The 20,341-nt window shown below is 38.9% G+C and overlaps 1 protein-coding gene across 7 annotated transcripts in view; it reads right to left on the bottom strand.

Moving 5' to 3' along the window:
- Nucleotides 1–20,341, bottom strand: part of BCAT1 (branched chain amino acid transaminase 1) — a 71,578-nt gene that overhangs the window by 9,156 nt on the left and 42,081 nt on the right. For all 7 annotated transcript variants that reach the window (XM_065846620.2, XM_065846640.2, XM_071815686.1 and 4 more), the window contains 7 exons: nt 18,866–18,976; nt 17,876–17,995; nt 15,394–15,557; nt 13,626–13,768; nt 6,781–6,866; nt 4,774–4,914; nt 3,618–3,692 (listed from right to left, as the gene is read on the bottom strand). In XM_065846620.2, the coding sequence (XP_065702692.1) occupies nt 3,618–3,692; nt 4,774–4,914; nt 6,781–6,866; nt 13,626–13,768; nt 15,394–15,557; nt 17,876–17,995; nt 18,866–18,976 (840 nt within the window). The remainder of the gene's footprint in view (nt 1–3,617; nt 3,693–4,773; nt 4,915–6,780; nt 6,867–13,625; nt 13,769–15,393; nt 15,558–17,875; nt 17,996–18,865; nt 18,977–20,341) is intronic.

Here is a 20,341-nt window from a genome sequence, read left to right as displayed (position 1 = left end):
ATAGCAAAACCTTGTTTATTCTCAAAACATGGAGTGCAAAACCACAAAAACATCTGAGTAGTGTTTTCAGTGAGTGTATTCCCAGAGAAAAGAATCTCATCTCTTAAATCTTCTAACTCAAGCAGTTATAGGAGACAGTGTACTATGACTATTTCATTCATAAGCACACTGTTACTGTATACAATGTAAATAATTTAATCTAAAATCTTTATTACATGATTTCCACTCAGTGATAGGAAGAGAAATGTATATCACAGTGCTACTACTGTCTCTCTCAATTGGCATGAGAAATGGAATCAGTTCTGCCCATGAGTTTCTAATTTGTCACTCTAGCTCTGGTTCCACTGAACAGCTGTTCAAATCCAAAGAAATCCTGTTGAGCACAGAAGACTTGCAAAAGAACAATCAGCACCATGAAAACAGACTTGGAAACACAATAATGAAGGTACTCTGAAAATGCTAGACAAGCATGTATTGTGCACAAGGGAATCAGTATGATGATACTGGATATGGATCCCTGCATCTCTGGGCCACAGGTGCATATGCAGAACAATGCTGATACTGAAAATGTGAACTTTTTTTACAAATAACCATTGTCCAACATGAAATGGATATATTGCCCTAGTCGAGATAACAGTGCAGAACAGACCAAAGCTGTGTATGGTTGTAATTTCCATTGCATTTTGTTCTTCAGAACTTGAATGTTCTTTGGAATAATCTCCAAATGAGATTATCATAGTCTGATGATATTGCAAAGAGATTTTTTTTCCTCTCCTGGCAGAAAAAATGAAACATCTTTGTGAAAGATTCTGAAAACTCCCCTGACACGTTAAGAATATTACATATTACATTTTGTGTTTTTCAGCATTGTTTTCTGTGTGACAACCTGGGGTTCGCTTGGGTATGAGCTGATCTTTCCAGAGATAGAAAAGTGCAGAAACACAATCAGCACCCACTGATTGACTCTCAAAGGGGAAGCAGCCATCATTCTCTTTAAAATCATATCTCTAACAATGAAGTGTTCTAACTCCCCTGGCTTTTTTAAAGAAGGAAGAAAATCCAGAAGTAAACATACATACATAATAGTCCAGCACTTTCCAGGGATAATGGATTTATTCTTGGCATGTAACTAATGTATGCATGGTATGTGCATAGTTGTAAGACAAAAAGTTCCAAGAATGATAATGGTTAGAAGCAATCCACACTTTTTCAGCCTCCTCCTGAGCCTTGTTTGGGGGTGTAAAAGCAGGGTGATCAGGGAGGGCATGCGAGGAAGCCTCAGGGAGCAGGCTGGATAAATATGTCTCACTAATTCACGCATTATCCATTGGACAAGGGAGAAAGATGTGTATTTTAGTGTTGGCTTCTGAAACAGAATTCTGGGTTTCACAAGCCATTCTTCTAGAGAAGACAGTTGCTTGCCTCATGACACAAACTGTTAAGCCAGTACCTATTCCCACACGTAACTCAACAGGAGTCAGAGTTGCCTTCAATTCTTTCTGATGCTGAGCTACTCCAAGACCGCAATTAGAAGTGATCAGTGGAGACTCAAACTGGTCACAAATTGCTGAGGGTCCTAACGCATATTGCAAAAGCATCAGAAGGTAACACAGGAGTCACACAAGTGCTTTTGGACATTAAAGATGGATACTTGACAAAATGGCTTTAATATAGAGCAGAGTGCTGTGGGAAAAGTGATCAGTATGTATCACAATGAAAACGGTTATCAATAAAATCAGCTTATAGCCTGTCCCTGAAGTAAATCTGGACGTAAGAGAACACAAAAAATAAAGTGATGGAAACCAACTGTTATTTTAAATAGATGTATCAGGCACTTGGGATGAGAACAATGAAATAAAACTGTGGTATGTAGTGAGATTCTGGACAAAGGTTGCTGTGTATTCTCATATAGTAAGATGATTAAAATGTTACATGTAACTGAGCTGAGAACATAGAATACTAAGCCTCTCCTTGCCTTCAACAAACAATAAGAACTAGAACCAAAGGCTCCTATGCTTCTTCCCAGCTATCAGTACTACTGTTTGAAGAGAAAGACCCAGATTTCAAGCCATTCCAGCTGGGACAGCTGAAATACCAGAAACACGACAGGGGAGTGTCTCTTTTTGCCCCCATGAAAGTTGGCTCAGCCATCAACACAATGGTACTAGAATATCAGGAATTCTTTCCTCCCTGAATTGCAGCCAAAAATGTCCAATAGTATTCTAAAAAACAAGAGATACTGATCCCATGTCATCCACCTAGTGAAGAAAAGACAAGTGGTCTTGCTGCATCACTGAGCTACAAGTCTTAGTGAGGGATGGGAGGCGGGGAAGAAAAAAAAACTAGTTATGCTGGAGACCAGCAGCCATGAAAGGCGAAAAAATATGTAAAGAACAAGAATACAGAAAAACCACTGAACTGATATGAGATGGCCTGACTTGCCCTTGTCTAAGGGCAAGGCTTCAACCTACCTGAAGGGAAGGAAGGAAGGCAAGGAAAAAAAAAAACCCACAATAGCATAAAAGGCTGAATAAATAACACTACACAAATGAACCTGCTTATCGTGAGATTTTAGGTTGGTTGACAGAGAACAGCAGATTGCAATTGATGAGTAGTTTTTGTCTGGGGACTCAGCAGAAGAACCCTGTGTCAGATTATTTCTATACACTAGTAAAGTGCCTGTAAAATAGAAACACAAATAAACTTTAAGACTCTTTCTTAAAAAGTTCTGATTACTTTATGGGATTCATAGAGTAGCTATGTTGTACAGTACATCTCACAATCTTTCAAGAAGATTCTTAGTTCAGCACTTACTTGCAGGAAGATAAAAATTTTAGTAGCAAATCTAAGAACCTGTTGACCCAAAAGCTAAGAATGTAGAACAGTAGCCATCAGACTTGATTTCAAGAAATCATTACAATACTGCTACCAGATCTTAAATAAAGGGGCTTGTATTAATAACTTGCCAAAACCTCCTCCTATCCCCAAATCCTCCACACCATAAACTATGCTAACTAAAGAAAACAGGCAACAAAAATAAGAAGGGCCATCATGTTCTGATAATTGACTTTAACTGAAATGGTATTGAGTTCTATGCCCAGACAGGGAGGACAAGTACGGATTCCAAATAAACTTGGATATTTATCAAAACACAGAGGAAGGAACTATTTTAAGATAAAGCAGTGACCTTGTGATTGGAAAGATGTTGAGAAACAGAAATGTTGAGTCAGATGGCTGTGCACAGTGAGTGCTTACTACTTCACCCATCACTTCATTCATCAACCTATATTCATTTGTGATCATCGGTAATAAGATGCTTTATCTCTTTTTTCCCCTTAAAAGGGAACCTATAACAACAGTACTGGATTTCACTGATAACAGTAGTATCTTACAACTCTCATCCAGCTTCCAAGATGAAAAGGGAAAAAATACAGTTGTCCATCCATGTCATAGTTTTTCACGGGAGGAGAAAAAAAAAAAAACACAAAACAAAACAAAATAAAACAAGAGACAAACCACAGTGCTCACAGGACCACTATTAAAAGGATTATTTTCTGATGTTTTCAAATTTTCACCTTTTACTATTTTATCTGGTTGAAGAAGAACATGCACTTTACCTGGATGTCACTCAGTTTATTCAGGAAACGAGTTGCTAACTGAGGTCCATTCTCCATAGTTGGAATGTGCAAATGCTGACATCGAATAAATACAGGGCAGGGAACGGAGAGAGAAAGAGAGAATCATATGCAATAATAGCTTTATATACCATATGAATATGTTAGGGTCACCAAGAACTTTAATAAATATTTACCAAGCTTTCTAGCCCTCCTTACAACTAGACAAGGATTGTCATAATGATTTTTTAATAGGAAGGCATGCTGAGCCAGTGAAAAGTTAGATCAGTTGAACTGTTACGCTATTTTTAAACAAAGGCTAATCTAAGCCTTCCAAAACACCTGTACAATATGTAGAGTATATTGTACAGGCAAGAATAGTAACATTATATACAGCATTTCAGTTCAAAGTATATTGTGTAGAAAAACAACAGCTGTATTTAAGGTACCTAGCACCTTGATATGTCTCATATTATCTTAGCATCTGATAATATAAATACATTTATTTCACCTTATTAATTCAAGGAATGTCACCTTACAGATATTTGCTGTACTTGTCATATTTAATAGAACAAAGCACATCCATGTATGCAGCTGCAATAACTCAGCCTTCTGAACTAACTTTGTACTGGCTACACATAATCAGGTCAGCTTAACAGGGTGAAGGCCTGTGGAATTCCACCTGTGCAGGAGAAACCTCCCATATGGTGTATAGTAGGTAGAAGCAGCTGTGCACCCTCCTGAAAGAGCTCTGCCATCAGTGCTGGTTCCTTGCAATGGCAGGTGAAGAAGAGATGAACTCAAGAAGGAAAAAAATGCAGTGGCTCGGAAATGTGGTTTCCTGCAAAAGTCTTTCCCCTCTTCACTTTTCCTAGGTGGGAGAATGTATTTTTCTGTATCTTCAAACAGGCTCAGAACTTTTTTTTTCCTTTTCCCAGGAACTGAGATTTTATTATTTTAACTATAAAAAATCCCAGAAAAGCAGAGGTCAAGTTCTCTTCTGACAATATACTAGTAACTCACTTGAGAAACAACTTACTCACACTGTTTATCTTTCCAGGAGACTCTCACTTGTTTTTTGCTTCAGGTGCAATTAATCATGACAAAATTCTAGGAACAGGGTGGGGAGAGGCCAGAAGAGAGAGACACATTTTCTTACCTTGCCCTTATATAAAATTTTAGAGACAGGACATACAATACAAGCTGTTCCAGCACCAAACATCTCCTTTACTCTGTTCTTTTCCAAGGCAGCTGTCAGGTCACTCATGGTAATGTATCGCTCAGACACTTTAAATTCTTTCTGCACAAGAAGAATCAACCATAAAAACTGTTACAAATTGTTTGTATTTTTGTTTTCCATGTCAAACCTCTCTAACAGAACTAATAGCCTACTGGCAACCAGACAAGTTTTGGCTCTGATCTTGTGACCTTTTCAAATTTCTCAGCATCACACAAGATAGAATCTAATCAAAACAATGACCATCTAGGAAGCCAGTGGTTTGCCAGATACAATGCTGATGACTAAGTGCCATTTCCCTCTGATTTGGTACAGAACATCAACATTATGCACTAGGGAATAACACAGCAGAATTTGCCACAGGTTACGTGACACGGGATCTAACTACTCATGGTCTCTCACATGTTAAAGTTTGTACAAAAGTTACTCAATTATGTCAAAAGATATTTGCATCCCATTCACAGACAATTCCTAAGCAAAATACAGTCTATTAATTCCACCTGCAATGCCAACTATATGTGATACATTTATTTAAGCCCTGGAGGAATTTCACACTGTAGCCTGCATACAGCCATTACATAGAAAAAATAACATACTACAGATATGAGCAAATTAATTCATATTTGACAGTCTTAACATAGGAAGTGTTTTACCTTCTACAAGTTTTGAAGAATGCATAGCAGCTGATTGAGGGAACGTGTTTAGAGAACAAAAATAAACATCAAACTTTGAAATTTTCATTTCATGGATTTATGTGGACTTAATTGTTCTGACAGACCAAACTAAAGCTTAGCTCTTGTTTTATAAGCAAGTTTTTAACACGAAACAGAGATGCTTAAGACAGCAGAAAACATGATTAGTGCTGGACAGGACAGTACTTGGAGAGTGAGCAGCAGGGACACCATGTAAGCAGAGTTTCAGATAGGTTAGGGAATGGAAATCAAGAACAAGAGAACTACCTTTGTGAGAGTTGAAGACACCTAATTATTCAAGAGGACTGAGATGAAAGCCTGGTATCTCACAAACAAGCCCTATCAAGTGGAGTATCTCACTTATAAAGGAGATGGGACTGAGAAGCGTGTGTGCTTATCTACACTAGGGAATACCAATACCAATACCAATAAACATGTGTAAGAGCCCAGTGCAGGTCAACAAGTGACACACACATGCCGTGAAGTACATACCTAGCTCTCTTCACTGACAGTTTGATTTAAGTGATATAACTGTGAACTGTATTTCAGGAAATCTTTCAGCTACATGTGGCTAGAAGCTGAGTTAATACCAGGGGGGAAAGTATCAGGCACACCTGTGTTATTCTTGTTACTACTCCCTAAAAATCAGCCTGACCAAAACCAGGACACTGGGCTTGATGTACCTTTGGCTGTATAGTATTCTCATCCAAGCTGCAATAAAACCTTTCAATGCCATACAGGCAGAGGGAACAGTTTGCTGTGTTTCAAGAGGAAAGTACTTGGATGGCCACACTACCAATCTGGAATCTGGAATCAGATAGATGACTTCAAGACGGTGGTTGGATTTTAGGCTGCATGCTAGTTACTAGAAATATGGTGCAAACATGAGAACTAAGTGGAGAAATAGTGTGCTGATAACTGAAGTAAGGCTGTGGTCATGCACAGTAATTGTTTCCTTGCTTTAAGTTGCTGGTACTAGTAGATTTAATGAGAATTTTAATGATAAATACTACACAGAGCTATTCTAACAAGCTTGGTGTTGTTCTGTGTGACAGGTATGGGTATTCTGCTGATGTTGCTGAGAATCTATGAATTAGCATACCCTTAGTTCCCATTTACGTTAAGGGATTTGAACAGATCAGTTGAACTTAAAGATACTGAGCACCATGAATGTTTACTTTTGTCCATGTTGTAACATAATAGTGGAACGCATTACTGCCAAGGTCGAAACACTCACCCAGTTGCGTGCCAGATCCAAAATGCTTTGTCTTGTCACTCCTGGAAGGATGATGCCATCTAAAGGTGGGGTTGCCAGTTCATTTTCTGTCAAACACAAAAGAAACAGATACCTTGGTTGAAAAACAAAGAAAAAAATATTACATCAATATTACACCAAACTTGAAAATTAAAAAGAAGTTGAATAATATCAGAAACGTTCCCCACCCAGTAAGATGCAACATATACCAGAGTTTTATAAGAACACAAGCTACACAAATTCACTTCCAGTAAGTTGTTGTTGAGTATTTGGAAACTTTTGAGTACACTTCAGTGGGTGGAGAAGAAACACATTTAATACATTGATAAATACATGGCTAAAGCCTGGTAGTAGGTTTTATTCCGCAGTGTATTATGGATTTAGTGTAAAACTATTGGGAACCAATGAATGGCTCAGTCTTCACATTCAGAATAGAGAGGCACAAGGCAAAGCCATGCCTAACAATCCCACAGCAGATGATGACTTTCCCTGAATTGCTTTACTTAATTTAGAAATATGGGATCCAGCATACCTACTTTCTAACATTAATATGAAACATGTACCAGAAATTTTGAGGCTCATTTACTGAACAAGCCAAGTAGTAGAAACCTTGACGAATATGTCTTGAGAGGAAACTTCCTGAATAATCTTTTGTCTTAGTCTAGGAAACCTTTTTTGCCCCTAAATTTCTCTTTACACCAAAAGAGTAGTCCTAAGAAAATTCCAAAAGCACCAACAATTCAAATTGTTCAACTAGTTTGGTTTATTAGCTAGTTTTTCTTGTTTGTTTTTGAAAAAGAACATTACATAAACGTTCATCTAACATAACTAATGAAATGGTAGATAAATGGTAATCCATACCTAGTAGATACTTAAATTACAGCACAGAAGTTTGTATGTAGTCTTTGTTAGTCCATTTGACCTTTTCAGCAAATCAGAGGTGACATTTTTCATTTGAAATCATCACTTTCATTTTGAACCATCACATAGCATACTCAATGTTTTCTATCATCAGAGAACACTGAGCATTTACTCTTTCAGACAGACAGGCTATTTTAAGACAGCTTCAAATTTGCACTGAGAAGTGAAGATATCCACAGTCTTTCAGTAATATACTTCATTTTTTTTTTCTAAACATTTTCTCTTCCCATAGAGAATCCATTATCTTCTTGATCTTATAAGGCTAGTATCCTGCTCATCAAATCCACAAACCATTAAGGTTTTTGATTCATTTTTACTTTAGTCACATAAAAGAACAAGATATGTATCTTCATGTTTTTATTATGCGCTCTTCTCCCTACCCACATAAGATCACTGAATCCAGGCCTGTTTGAACCCACCTCAAAGGAGAAGCTGTCTTAAAAGATATTTCTATACGCCCTGTGAAAACTTGCAGCTCTGTAGAAGAGAGAAACATGGTATTCACCTGTGGACTGAGAGAGCAGGATGAACTCAGCTGCTTAATACTCCATTTTCAAGAGTCAGCTAGATGACAGGCTGCCCAGGGAAGTGCTGGAGGCACCATCCCTGGGGGTGTTTAAAAGGTGAACAGACAAGGTTCTCAGGGACACGGTTTAGTGCTAGAGTCAGATTATGGCTGGACTTGATGATCTTGAGGGTCTAATCCAACCAGAACCATTCTATAATTCTGTGCACAGGTGCTGCCTGCCAGCCAGCACACACACAGCTCCAGGCTGAGGGTCACAGAGGCTCCCTCCCACTCTGGAAGAGAGAGCTTTGGGAGCTGCGGTAGGATACAGGAAACGGAGGATAAATATGTGGAATTCTTCCCTGAAGCTGCTACTCACTGTCTGTTCTCTCAGGAAATGTCTGTTATTTTCTAATGCAGCCACCCCTGGAATTACTCATTTGGACTAGAAGTTTTTCCTACCTATGCTTCCATGTTCCTTTTATGAGGATCCATATACACATAGGTAATAGATGTAAACTGCCATGCCAAAATGTATAAAAAATTGCTCGATAACAGGCTATATATTCTGCTCAGGTTTGACTAACAAATAGTGCCATTCTGTAACCCAGGGGTGTCAAACTCATGTCCACCAAGGCTCACATCAGCCTCATGGTTACCTTCAAAAGGCCGAAAGTAATTTTAGGACTGTACAAATGTAACTACTCCTACCTATTCTGACTCCTAAGTACAGCAGCGGTCTCTTCTTTCTTATACAGTCAGGAATAGTATCTTTCCTTTTTTTGGAGTCTGTCTAGCATCGCTCCTAATTGTGATGCCTGTCTCATCTTAATTCTGGCACAACTATCAAAAGATTAAGATTTTAAAGCTTTCTATGAGCTACAGGGCTCACCTGCGTCTGAACACTGAAAACCTGATGTTCTGTGTTTGTGACACAGTCATATACAAGCGTTCCCCTTTCTCTAACAGAAAACTTCAATGAATGTGGACCTGTGGCAGATGCACTTCTCCCACTACAAAAGCAACAGAAACTTCTAGGCTGATGGACCGCTATGGTCATGCACACACCCCTTGGCCAACAGACAGGGCCTCTGACAAGCAAAACACCTTCGTTGAGAGAAGTTTCTGGACAACCACCATAAATGACCACAGCTCAGTTTTAACTGGGGTGTAACTGGAGTCCGCCAGAGACCCTCATTGAGCTGGTCTTCCTTGGAGCAGTGGTTCTGCAGTTAAAGAGTCTCCTCTTTAGACTGGCCATCTGAGGAACATTCCTTGAGGACTGAGACACATTGCTGACCTGGTAAACAATCTGGGTACCCCTAAGAGTCCTCACTTCGTAAGAGTGGGGAGATGCACTTTGAATCATCATTCTAGAGTTTTTGGATCTGATCCCCTTGTGTTTGAGTTGGCTGTGTAGTAACTGAACTCCTAACCAGTATCTGAACGTGGGTTTTATAAAGTTGTCTGAGTGTTGAAAAATTCTGGATAAACCCCGTTTGTAGCTGGTTTTCTGATAAAGAGTTCTGGTTAGAATAAAGTCTGTTTGGAGCTTACTGCCTTCCTAAATTGACTTTTGGGGTGCATCCATGACAGGACTTTAATACCAAAGACTGTGACTACACACCAGATAAAGTTCTTTATTTGGTGATTTTGCCACAGATCTTGGCAAAGATCTGTTTAAGCTCAACAACATGTATTAATTGATGTGAGCCAGTTTGAAAAGGTGCCAAACCAGATGCGAAACAGCACTGAACAGACAGGACATGGGAGTCTCAAAATGTTTCAAACAACCTGCTCTCTAGAATTTTGTCAAGTGTATATATGATGCCTACCAGCCTGGGGCCACCCAAGGAACATCTGTGCTCCTGGTATACAGCAGAAATGGTGCTGCTATACCACATGGCACACAAAAAAGCTCATGCTCTCTGCAAATTGATGCCAAATTAGGCTCCATATGACATCAGTTTGTCTATCTCCAAAAAAACCAGACTGTGAGCCCACAAACTCCATGTGCCTTCTGAACTATTCTGATGGGCTAGAAGCCTCAAAATGTAGCAAAAAGGAGGAGAAATGCATTTTAAGGAAAATGTCAAGGCTTCTCATCAGTTGACTACTGTTACAGTAGTAGCATGACTAGTCCAGTGCCTCATTACAACAGGCGTGGTATGGGCATCCTGTAACAACTGAACTCCACCAGAGCATTCAAAGGGATTTTCAAAATGAGGTCTTACATATTACACAGCTTTTTACACAACCGTATCAATGAATGTATAGCAGATAAAATTCCAAACATGGGATGCCTTCAGTACTAGTCACTCTGCAACACTGAGAAATTCACAAAAATATCTTTTATCAAAATGATAACAGATATCAAGTGAACTTCAGGGTTAAGGAGAACCCAGGAAACCTTCATTTCACTTGTTATTAACAACTGACCTCCTCTCCCAGTTTGCTCTGGAGCTGTTTGTTTCTCCTTATCTCCCCCAGGTTTTTCTCTGACTCACCTCTCATGCAATCACTCTGTCTTCACCTCTCTGTCAATTTACTTTCCTCAATTACTTTTCCCTCCTTTCCTTTGTCTGTCATCTCATTTAACTGTTGCCCTCCTCTTCATGAAATTGCTGTGGCTTTCTAATAGAGTAGAGGGTATGATCCTGATTTGGTTAGTAGCTGACTTGTACAAGATACTTCTGCAGCACAAATAACCTGCCACCTACAGAACACTACAAGAATTTGCCTGATATTTTACCTGTTCCAGAGAATCTTTCAAAATATTTACATTTTGGTTCATGTAAGCCATTTTGAAGTGGGCACTATTAATCCCCATTTTAATAACAACACAAAAATATTAAGTAAAGCCTGAATGCTATTCACAGTGCCTCAACATTGAAGTTAGAAGAGCCCATATGGTTCCAAGTCATTCTGAAGAAAGAGAATTTTTGAAAGTGCACACAGATTTAATAGTTAGCAACCTTCAGGTTGGACACATGTTCAAATGTTAAGGTTTTCCACAAAGTCAAGCCCATATTCTAGGCAGAAGAACAAACAATATTAAAAGAAATCAGTTTCAGCATTAACAGCTTCTTGGGATTGTTAAGTGCTCTGAAGACCCAGGTAAAAGGGACTGTAGGGTGATGAAAATTTTCACTTTGTGAACATAAACTGTAGACAGCATTTGATGTTCAATTTGATCACACTCCTGTATTTATGCAACAGCAGGGATCCATATTGAGTCATAGTCTAAGGCTCAGCCAGAGAAGCAGCAGACACACAAGAGTAGCACAGAGCATGTCAGGTTATCTTACCAGAAATTTAGTAGTTTGCTCCCCTACTCCCTCCTCAGTGTTACAAAGAAAACATTTTTCCAGGCTCCTCTTGCTGCCCAAAACAACACACCACGTTTAGTCACAATGCTGTATCTGAAAATACATAGCAAAGGCTTTCAAGAAAAGCCTGCTTTCATTGGAAGCATAGATGTCCTTTAGTCTAGGCTTTACTGAGCTGGGTCTTTGATTTGTTATACACCAAGAAGAGTAGTTCAAAAAGAGTAGTTCAGATTACTTTGTAGTGATCTCTGAACACACAAAGAAGGGCATTTTCCTTTTGATGACGATCTGCAATTTCTGCCTCACCATTTTTATGTCAGATTCCTCTCTCAGCTGCAGGATTTGCATAACAAAACAACAGTCTAAGTAAGTATCCTTTGTGAAGTGACAGAACATAATGGAAACCACTTGTTAAATCACCATGCAAAGCCATAGGCAGGTATGCTACAACACACATTGGCAGCAAGAGTGATTCTCAACCAGAAATATAAATGAAGTATTAATCAACACACCAGGAGACAGCAAAGTGCTCCAATGATGCTAATGACTATGTTGTGTGAAATGGCAGGTTCGCCAGTATACAGCTAGCTTGGGTGGCATGAATTACAAGTTGTTTGCTACGACCACCTCACAATAGTACTATTCAGTATGCACGGGTAACACAGTGATTGGCAGATCTTTGGAACAGTACGGTGCTGCAGCTGGATAATTCCAGGATATTCCTGGTTTAAGTACAATGAGAACATTGAATTGTAATTACGTCCCCCCTTCAGTGTCCTTTCCCTGGGCAGAACAAGTCAAAATCTATTTTTGTGCCTCTCCAGTGAAGTTACACAAGGCGTGAATTTGGCCATCTAGCTACACTGACAGATCTACTGCTGCTATAACAACAACAACATTTCTCATATTTATAGTTTCATTCACAAGACTTCAGAGACTCATTCAACACTGAAGGAGTATCATCCTGCTTCTTACAAAAGTGACAAAGATTTTGTGGAAGTAATGAAACCAGAGATGGGAGTCAGGTAGCTGGATTCCCATTACCCTGCACTATCCAAAGCACGCTGCTGTCCCCACAGAATGCTGCCTCTGTACTATTGCTGAGAACTGTCAGAAAAATGGAAATTTTCAAGGGTACCCATGGCACTATGACAAAATCAGGCCGTACCGTGCATCTGCTGGCATGCAAAAACTCAATAACACTTAATTTTCATGGAGGGCCAGCACTCATGGAAGTCGGTACATGTCCTTTTATTCATGTGGCTACACATTGGCTCAGTCCTTTAAGGACTCAAAGTCGTGTAGTCTTCCAAACCAGTTCTCAGGTGCAGCTATTATTTCCTAAGCACTGAACACTGACATGCCTAATTAATGAGTGGTTTTGAAATGCCTAAATTGTTGGCTGCTCATTAACTAGTTTTCTAATCAGCATGTACATTGTTCAGAGATGACCACAGGTATAAGGACATAAAAGTGGTTTCAAGCACGATGGTATATTTGAGCATTAGCCATATGGAATGCTGACTGATATGTTTCTCTCTCTCTGCCTCCACTGGAGAGAACTTCAAATTCTCCACAGACAGTGGCAAGTTCTTCATCAGTTAGATGCTGAAATACTTTTGGCTATGCTTCAGGAACATTTGACTTCCCAGAAAGTGATGATGGGATGCAAAGCCACAGAGTTTGAAGAGTTATACATCCATAAGGCTCTTTGGTATGTCTGCATTGTTTCTGACCCAACACCTCCTTCAAGATCACGCATGCTGCTAGAGTTGACAGCAAGCCTGCAGTGTGACCTTGTACACAGCAAGACTGTACCCTTTGAGCACCTGGACTGGCCTAACAGTTTAGTGTGTTACCAGTAGGCAGTACTAAAAGCTGCATCAGAATCTCCTCTTTCACGATATTATAGGTAACATTCTCCTCTCAGTTTTCAGAAGAGAATATACATTTCTTCTGTTGAATCATTGTAATTAAAAAGTTTATGATCTGCACTCCGATAATTATTTTGTGGATTACAGTTCCAACTGTCCACTCTGTTAAACTTTTCATGTTTTGTGTTACTATACCTCCATTTTCATTTATCCAGTAGAGAAACAGATTCATTGTTCCAACTTCAGTTATTTGGTGATCTTCACCATAGAGCCACAAAACCTGCTGGCAGCCTAACTCCATGGCTTCTTGCTGGGCATAAACAGAAGCACCGTAATTCCTTTCAGAAACAAAAAGAAAGAACAAACTGTTACGAGTGTTTGGTTGGGTATTTTCTCATTTCTATTGAAGGCTGTATGCATACCTACCTTATGAGCAAGTGCTCTGCACAGTCACTGCTTGTCCCTGAAATATTTTAATTGGAAGTACTCTACTAGTATTTATCTACCACACAAAAAACTTCGAAGGGCTGAAGAGCATCAACAGCTCAAACATATCTGTCCAAATTGTCTTAAAAATACCTCTTGTTCCATTTTCTGGACATTCTAATAATTGCAATTAGACATCTTAGGAAAGCATTTATATTTATTTGCCAGTTGTCATCCTGGAGAGAGAGCAACAATAATTCCCATCCAGCTCATGGTTTAGAAAAAGCAAAACAAATTCATCTACCTCATCTCATATATGTCAGATGAACTCTGGGAACACAAAAGCCACCAGAGGCAAGTTATTTCTTTTTTAGTAAAATACATTCACAGAATTAGTACCTTCAGATGGGCCTTGATGAATTCCCTGTCCTTGAGGGTCAACTGTTTTCCTAAAATGCTGCCTAAATAATCAACCTGACTTAATCATATTTGTTTAATATGCAGCTGCCTTAAAGGGGTGTGAAAACCCTTTCACTTCTGATGTTCGACAACCACCATGACCCAAAGTCAGCAGCTCCAAAGTGCTGGCCACACTGGAGTTAAGTTCTCACCTCTGGGCACAAATCAACTCAGTAGTGACTCCAGACTATTCCTTTTTCACAGCTGATGTATGAAGGATGCCCAGGAAACAATTAATACACTTCTAAAACTAAGCAAAAAAATCACAAAGAGTAAAGGTCTCAGAACACCAGACTGAATGAAGGAAAGCTGTTTTCTTGCTCTTTGATTATTCTACTAGCTCAGTTGAGCAGCACTTGACAGCTACTAACTTCCTGCCTAGAAAAGAAACTCCCAGGTAGAGAAAAGAAGTTTTGCTTACATCAAAGAGCAAGGATGTATCATGGAGTAATTTATTTAGCCACACCCAAGACGCTTGCTCCAGTCAAGTCCTAAGCAGCTTCAGTCTACAAGTCAAGTCCTTGAACATCAAAAATTATGTTTCTGCCTAACTGGTGCTTTGGCCTATTTCAGCAGAAAACAGCCAGACTATGGTCAAGCCAATGCAGATAATCGTCTCATGCTTTCCCTTAAACACCCATACTTCCCCAGCTCACTGCAGATGGCTTGTCCGGACAGTCTGCCAAGGAAGGAGGTCAGCAGTCAATGCTGCTCACTGCCCAGTTGGCAGCAGGCTGCTTTACTGAATGTTGCATCGCAGAAGTGATATATTTATTGTCAACTTCTGCAAGGGGAACAGCCAAAGTATTACATGAATACCTTCCAGGTCCAGTTCCTCAGCTCAGGATGCTGCAACAGTGTCTTTGCAAATAGTCCATTTGGCTGTAATATCTTTAAAAATATGCAACTGAATCGTATAAACAATATTTAGAAAGTACAATTTTGAAATCTTTGTTAGAGTATATTGTTTAACTGCTACATTTAATACCTCTTTTTCTGCTGAATTAGATACTTCACAAAAAAAAAAAAAAATCACCTTTGTGAGCTATGTAGAAGATGCAAAATTATGTTTTCTTACCCTCCCATTTTGCAGTCCCCTGTTCCTCCTTTCCACGCTCTTACATATTTTGGATCTGCCCATAAGGATATTGGATTAAAGCTTCCACTTGCAAAGTAGGGACCCACAGGACTCAGTATGACATACAGTAGGGCTTTAGTCGGCTTCTTCACTCCAAGGGAAGGCTGAAAATAAGGAATGTAAATGAATCAAAAGTTACTGGTGTACTTTACTCCAAACATGAGATGCTGCACAATTAGCTTCTGAAACACTGCTTTCAGAGGACCTGCAGCATGAGTGCTTTTCCCAGGACAATGCAAAACGCTTCAATTAAAATATTTATATAACTTCCTCCACATCCAAGCAATGTAACAACCCCAATTTTTCTTACCGTCACCATTCACTCACAGCTCTTTGACTTATCTATATATTATTCTAATCTTCTCAAATAGTTTCAAGCTTTTGAGAACTGAGAAATAGCTTAACAAGATACTACATAATTATATGAATTAAACACAGCAGTAGCCTTTAAAGCCGCCTGGGGGGAGGACTGGCAAGGGGCACCACTAGCAATAACAACAGTGGAGGAACCACTGTCAGCTGCATTAGTGGTGAGAATTAGCCAATGCCACCTAGAATTGGCAGTGGTAGAGTTGAGCACTGGCTCAGTGAATGACTGTGCGACATGCTAAAATGATTTGCCGGCTGGAAATGGTTCACACAGCAGTACAGGAGATAACCTGGAATGTATCAGGTTTTTTTCCTACCCCTCTTCCCTGAGAGATGGCCTCTCACACTTCAAATCATCACCATCAATACTTAAAGGTGAATAGTCTGGCACTGGTCGAAGTCTGAGTTCTGTGGTAGGAGACTCTGCTTAACTGTATGATTCTTTGCAAAGCTCAGGACTGACAGAAGCACAGAATGACTGAGGTTAGAAAGCACCTCTGGGTATCACCTTGTTCAAACTCCCTGTTCAAGCAGGGCTAGGTACTGCTGGTTGCCCATAATTCCTGGGACCCTCTATGCAACTGAATGTATTACTGTTTTGCTCCACTCAGAGAAACCAGTCTTGTAAAAAGAACAGGCTCATCCTTGGTTTCAAAGATTAGGTCTCCATTGAAAAATAAAGTTATTTAACTTAAATCTTTCGGACCAAAGGTCTAAGCAAAACACCATGTACAAATCACATGAAGCTAAATTGGGAGGTGGGAGGGAATACTATACTGTTATAATGTAACCACTAGAAAACTCAGATAAGCTTTCCTCAGGTGTTGAGAATGTTCTTTTGATTTCTGTCTATCCCACTCCTTCAGCAAAACTTCAAACAAAAGAAAGATTAACTAACTGAGATCTTGATATTTTTCCTGATTCTTGCATGATCATTCAAAAGAGCTTTCTGACTGTTGTGTCTAACTGTGCAGATTTATGGAAGATTAGCAAGACATGCTACCTGGAGACAACCTATGATATAATGGAAAGGCCAGATATGTTGGCTAGCCTGAAACAAAGTTCAACAGCAAAAAAATTTCTTAAGAACAATAATCACCACAGAAAACAAACAGGGAAAAAAAATATCCGTTTTTAATATTAATACTTCATAGTCACTGAGTGGAGGACCTTCCATCTGAAAATCTGCAACTAGTTTACAAGCATTAAATTAGCAGACTCCTAGGACACATGTGAAATATATAATGCTCATGTATGGTAACTACTTACAGATGTGGATATTGCAGAAGAGTAACTTGCCTAGTTGGGAACTACATACTCTTTAGCTTCCTTGTCCTGTGCTCTACCATTACAGCTTTCTCTATTGTCACTGCTAAAAAAATCCCCCCTGAAGTTTTAATTAAAATAAACTCCCTGTTTCTAATTCCCTTTATAAATACTTGAGGATTTATTCACACTCACATGAAACTCACAGACTACACACTAATACCTAGTTGCTAAGGAGCCTCTTATAAGGTCAGATTTATCTGAGTTCAAGACTAAATTGATACAAGAACTTGTTCTTAGTTCTGCTAAAAGTTTCTCTCAGAAGAGCCATTTTCATTTACTACGTAGAGTCTTCCAAAATCTCACTAAGGTCAAGATGGAGGTGTCTGATGAAATCACAAAATCTACACAAGCAAATTTCTGTTCCCTCACATTCTCTTTGTATTATTAGTATTTTAAAGGCACAAAATCACCATGTTATAAATAACTATCCTTTTAGTACAAAATCAAAATTAATCTAAATTTTGCTGTTACCACTCAGAATAGTTAATCGATATGATAACTTTCTGGGATCCGAATCAATGTGTCCACTAGGTGGTGGTGTGGTCAACATAAATTTGTGAGAGTACAAGCGACTAACTCAGAAGTAAAAACTCAAAAACAATTTATCCCTGAACTGTGATACTGTTGTCTAGTGACTGGTGCATATTTCCCTTTATGAATGGAGGCTTTTGCACCGTTCTTAAATACATAAAAGTTAAAAGGAGAAAAAAAAAATGTTTCACACCTCAGTTCCAATTAAGGTAGGACGGATATATAGGCTGGCACTGGTTGAGTATGGGACCCACTCCTTTTCCACTTCTACCAGCTTCCGGATGCACTGTAACAGCTCATTCTGGTCAAAACACTGCAAAGGAAAAGCAAAGGAAGAAATGCTAAAAGCAAAATATATCCTGAACACTCTGTGGTCTTTACAGATGCACATGCCAAGGGGAACACTTCATCAGCATAAGTTAGTGACAGTCCACAGAGGTTCATAGGACTACACGGTCTCCCTTGAGTTAATTTCATACAGAATGCAAGGTCCTTGTCACTATGCCTTTTTATACATTATCCTGAATGCCCTCCTGCTGCTATAAAGTATCCTCCTGAGACAGTAAAAAGGAGCAACTGAGCATTCTTGAATCTAAAGCACGTGGAGAGAACTCACTATGCAGCCAACACCTTCACTTCAGCATGCTGCACGCTACAGCATCACCTCTTCTGTAGAAGCGTGCATTGGGGCCCATCAAATCTCCCAGTTCTACAAAGCTGAGAAGTTCTTATAGTAAGAATAAAGCTAATAATCATGGGAGGAAATTCACTGGTCAATACACACCTGCTAAAAGCATCATTAAGTTGCTAGCATGACCAAATATAAAGGCACTCAGAGGCTGAAGAACTTAACTGAAGTGGAAAGAAGGAAGAGCATCAGTACAAGAAAAATTTCATCAGCTGTCTGCATACAAATACCTGCAGAACAGCGCTTATCCCTCAGAAATAGAATCTGTTCATCTGAGGCAGTAGGGAGACAACAATGAAAGCAAAACACTGTTGTGATTTAAACGAAAAATGCATTTCAAACAGTTCACTGAACAAGATCTCTTAACAAAATTTAACTGTTCAAGAGCTAAGAGTGTTTGATAAATGTTACACCTCTGTAAAGTTTCAGAGATTTGCACTCTGAAAATGAAAATACGCTCCAATTTAAGGAGAATAAGATGCCTTGTCTACATACTGGTAGAGCTGCTCGTCTTGCTGATCGCACCATCCTGTCCATGTTGAGAGACGGCCGGAAGAGGCGGATTTTGCCATCTACTCCTCGGTAAGCCTTCATTCCTTCAAACAACTACCAAGGCAAAAAGGAAGGAAAAGAAATCAAATAATAACTGAGACATGTTACCACATGACGATTCGTGCAAAAGCAGAACATACTCTTGCGAAATAAAACAACTTCACTTTCCTGCTCACACTACTCAAAGCATAAATGCTAACTAGTTAATCCTTACAACGTTCCTGTGAGGTAGTATTATGAAATTTATATTACAAAGACGACCTTCTTATGTTTTATATAGATCTTTCTCTGTCAAGGGACTTACTGATAACCACTTTTTTTTATAATTTGGTTACAACAATCAAAATTTGTACCATGTGTTTGACTTAACTATTTCCACACATCCTTACAGATACCTAAGGCTGAGCCGAGAGTACTCTCCCTTATGGAAAAGATCTACGGAATTTAATTATATATGTTAATAATTTTTAGTGCTCCATCCAAAACACATTTTGGCAGGAATCATAGAATAACGTAATTAAGGGAACTCTGGTGCAGTTCTTGCTGTATTTGTAGCAAAATCCTGGTCACTTGTTTCCCCCATATACCCTTACTCTGTGGAAGTGGGTTTAGCTGTCACGAGAGGCAGATACATCAGCTTTACACTAGAGGAAGAATGCATGAAAATGTTAATCTATACTTTATAGGAAACTTAAATTAGTCATAATTATCCTGTTGAACTGCAGAATCTGCATGACCGGTACTAACAATTTACTATACCAGAAACCCTTATTCCACCAGTGCCTTTCTCAGCAGAACACTCTACAGCATCTCCTAACCACAGAACAAAAACATGTGCCCACAAAATATCTATAGTTATTTTCAGGTACAAGCTGATAATTTCCAGATATAGATAGAGAACACATGTATAAGCTCACAGTAATATATACATATATACAGGTATTATTTAGATTAAAGGATCACTTATGCTTATAGGTAAGAGTTCAGATTTTTAGAATTTCTTCTCTAAAGCATTTCTTTGTTCATTAAATTTCAGTATAAGTTCTACGAATTTAACTGCATCACTCCTGTCAGTCTCCTCAAACTTTTCTTCCTGACTGTTCCAATTAAAAAAAAAAAAAGTCTGGAAATACATTCTATGTGGTTGGAAATCTACATACATAGGGTTTTTTAAATGGAAAAAAAAGAGTCCTGTATTTGCAGATAAGTAATTAGTAGAATACTCATGATTTCATTATTATTAAATTTTATATAATTTTCCCATAAGGATCAGTGAAATGCAATGTTTAGAAAGCTTTTGTGCAGTCCCATGACAGAGCTAGGTCCTTCTACATGACAAATTTTAATTGGGTTGTAACTGGGTTGCAGGAATTCTGACAATTTTCCTTAGGCTATTTGCCAATTATGTAGCAGAACCAG

This window comes from Patagioenas fasciata, chromosome 1, assembly GCF_037038585.1.
Source record: "Patagioenas fasciata isolate bPatFas1 chromosome 1, bPatFas1.hap1, whole genome shotgun sequence".
Lineage (NCBI taxonomy): Eukaryota > Metazoa > Chordata > Aves > Columbiformes > Columbidae > Patagioenas > Patagioenas fasciata.
This window is presented reverse-complemented; position numbering and strand designations above follow the sequence as displayed.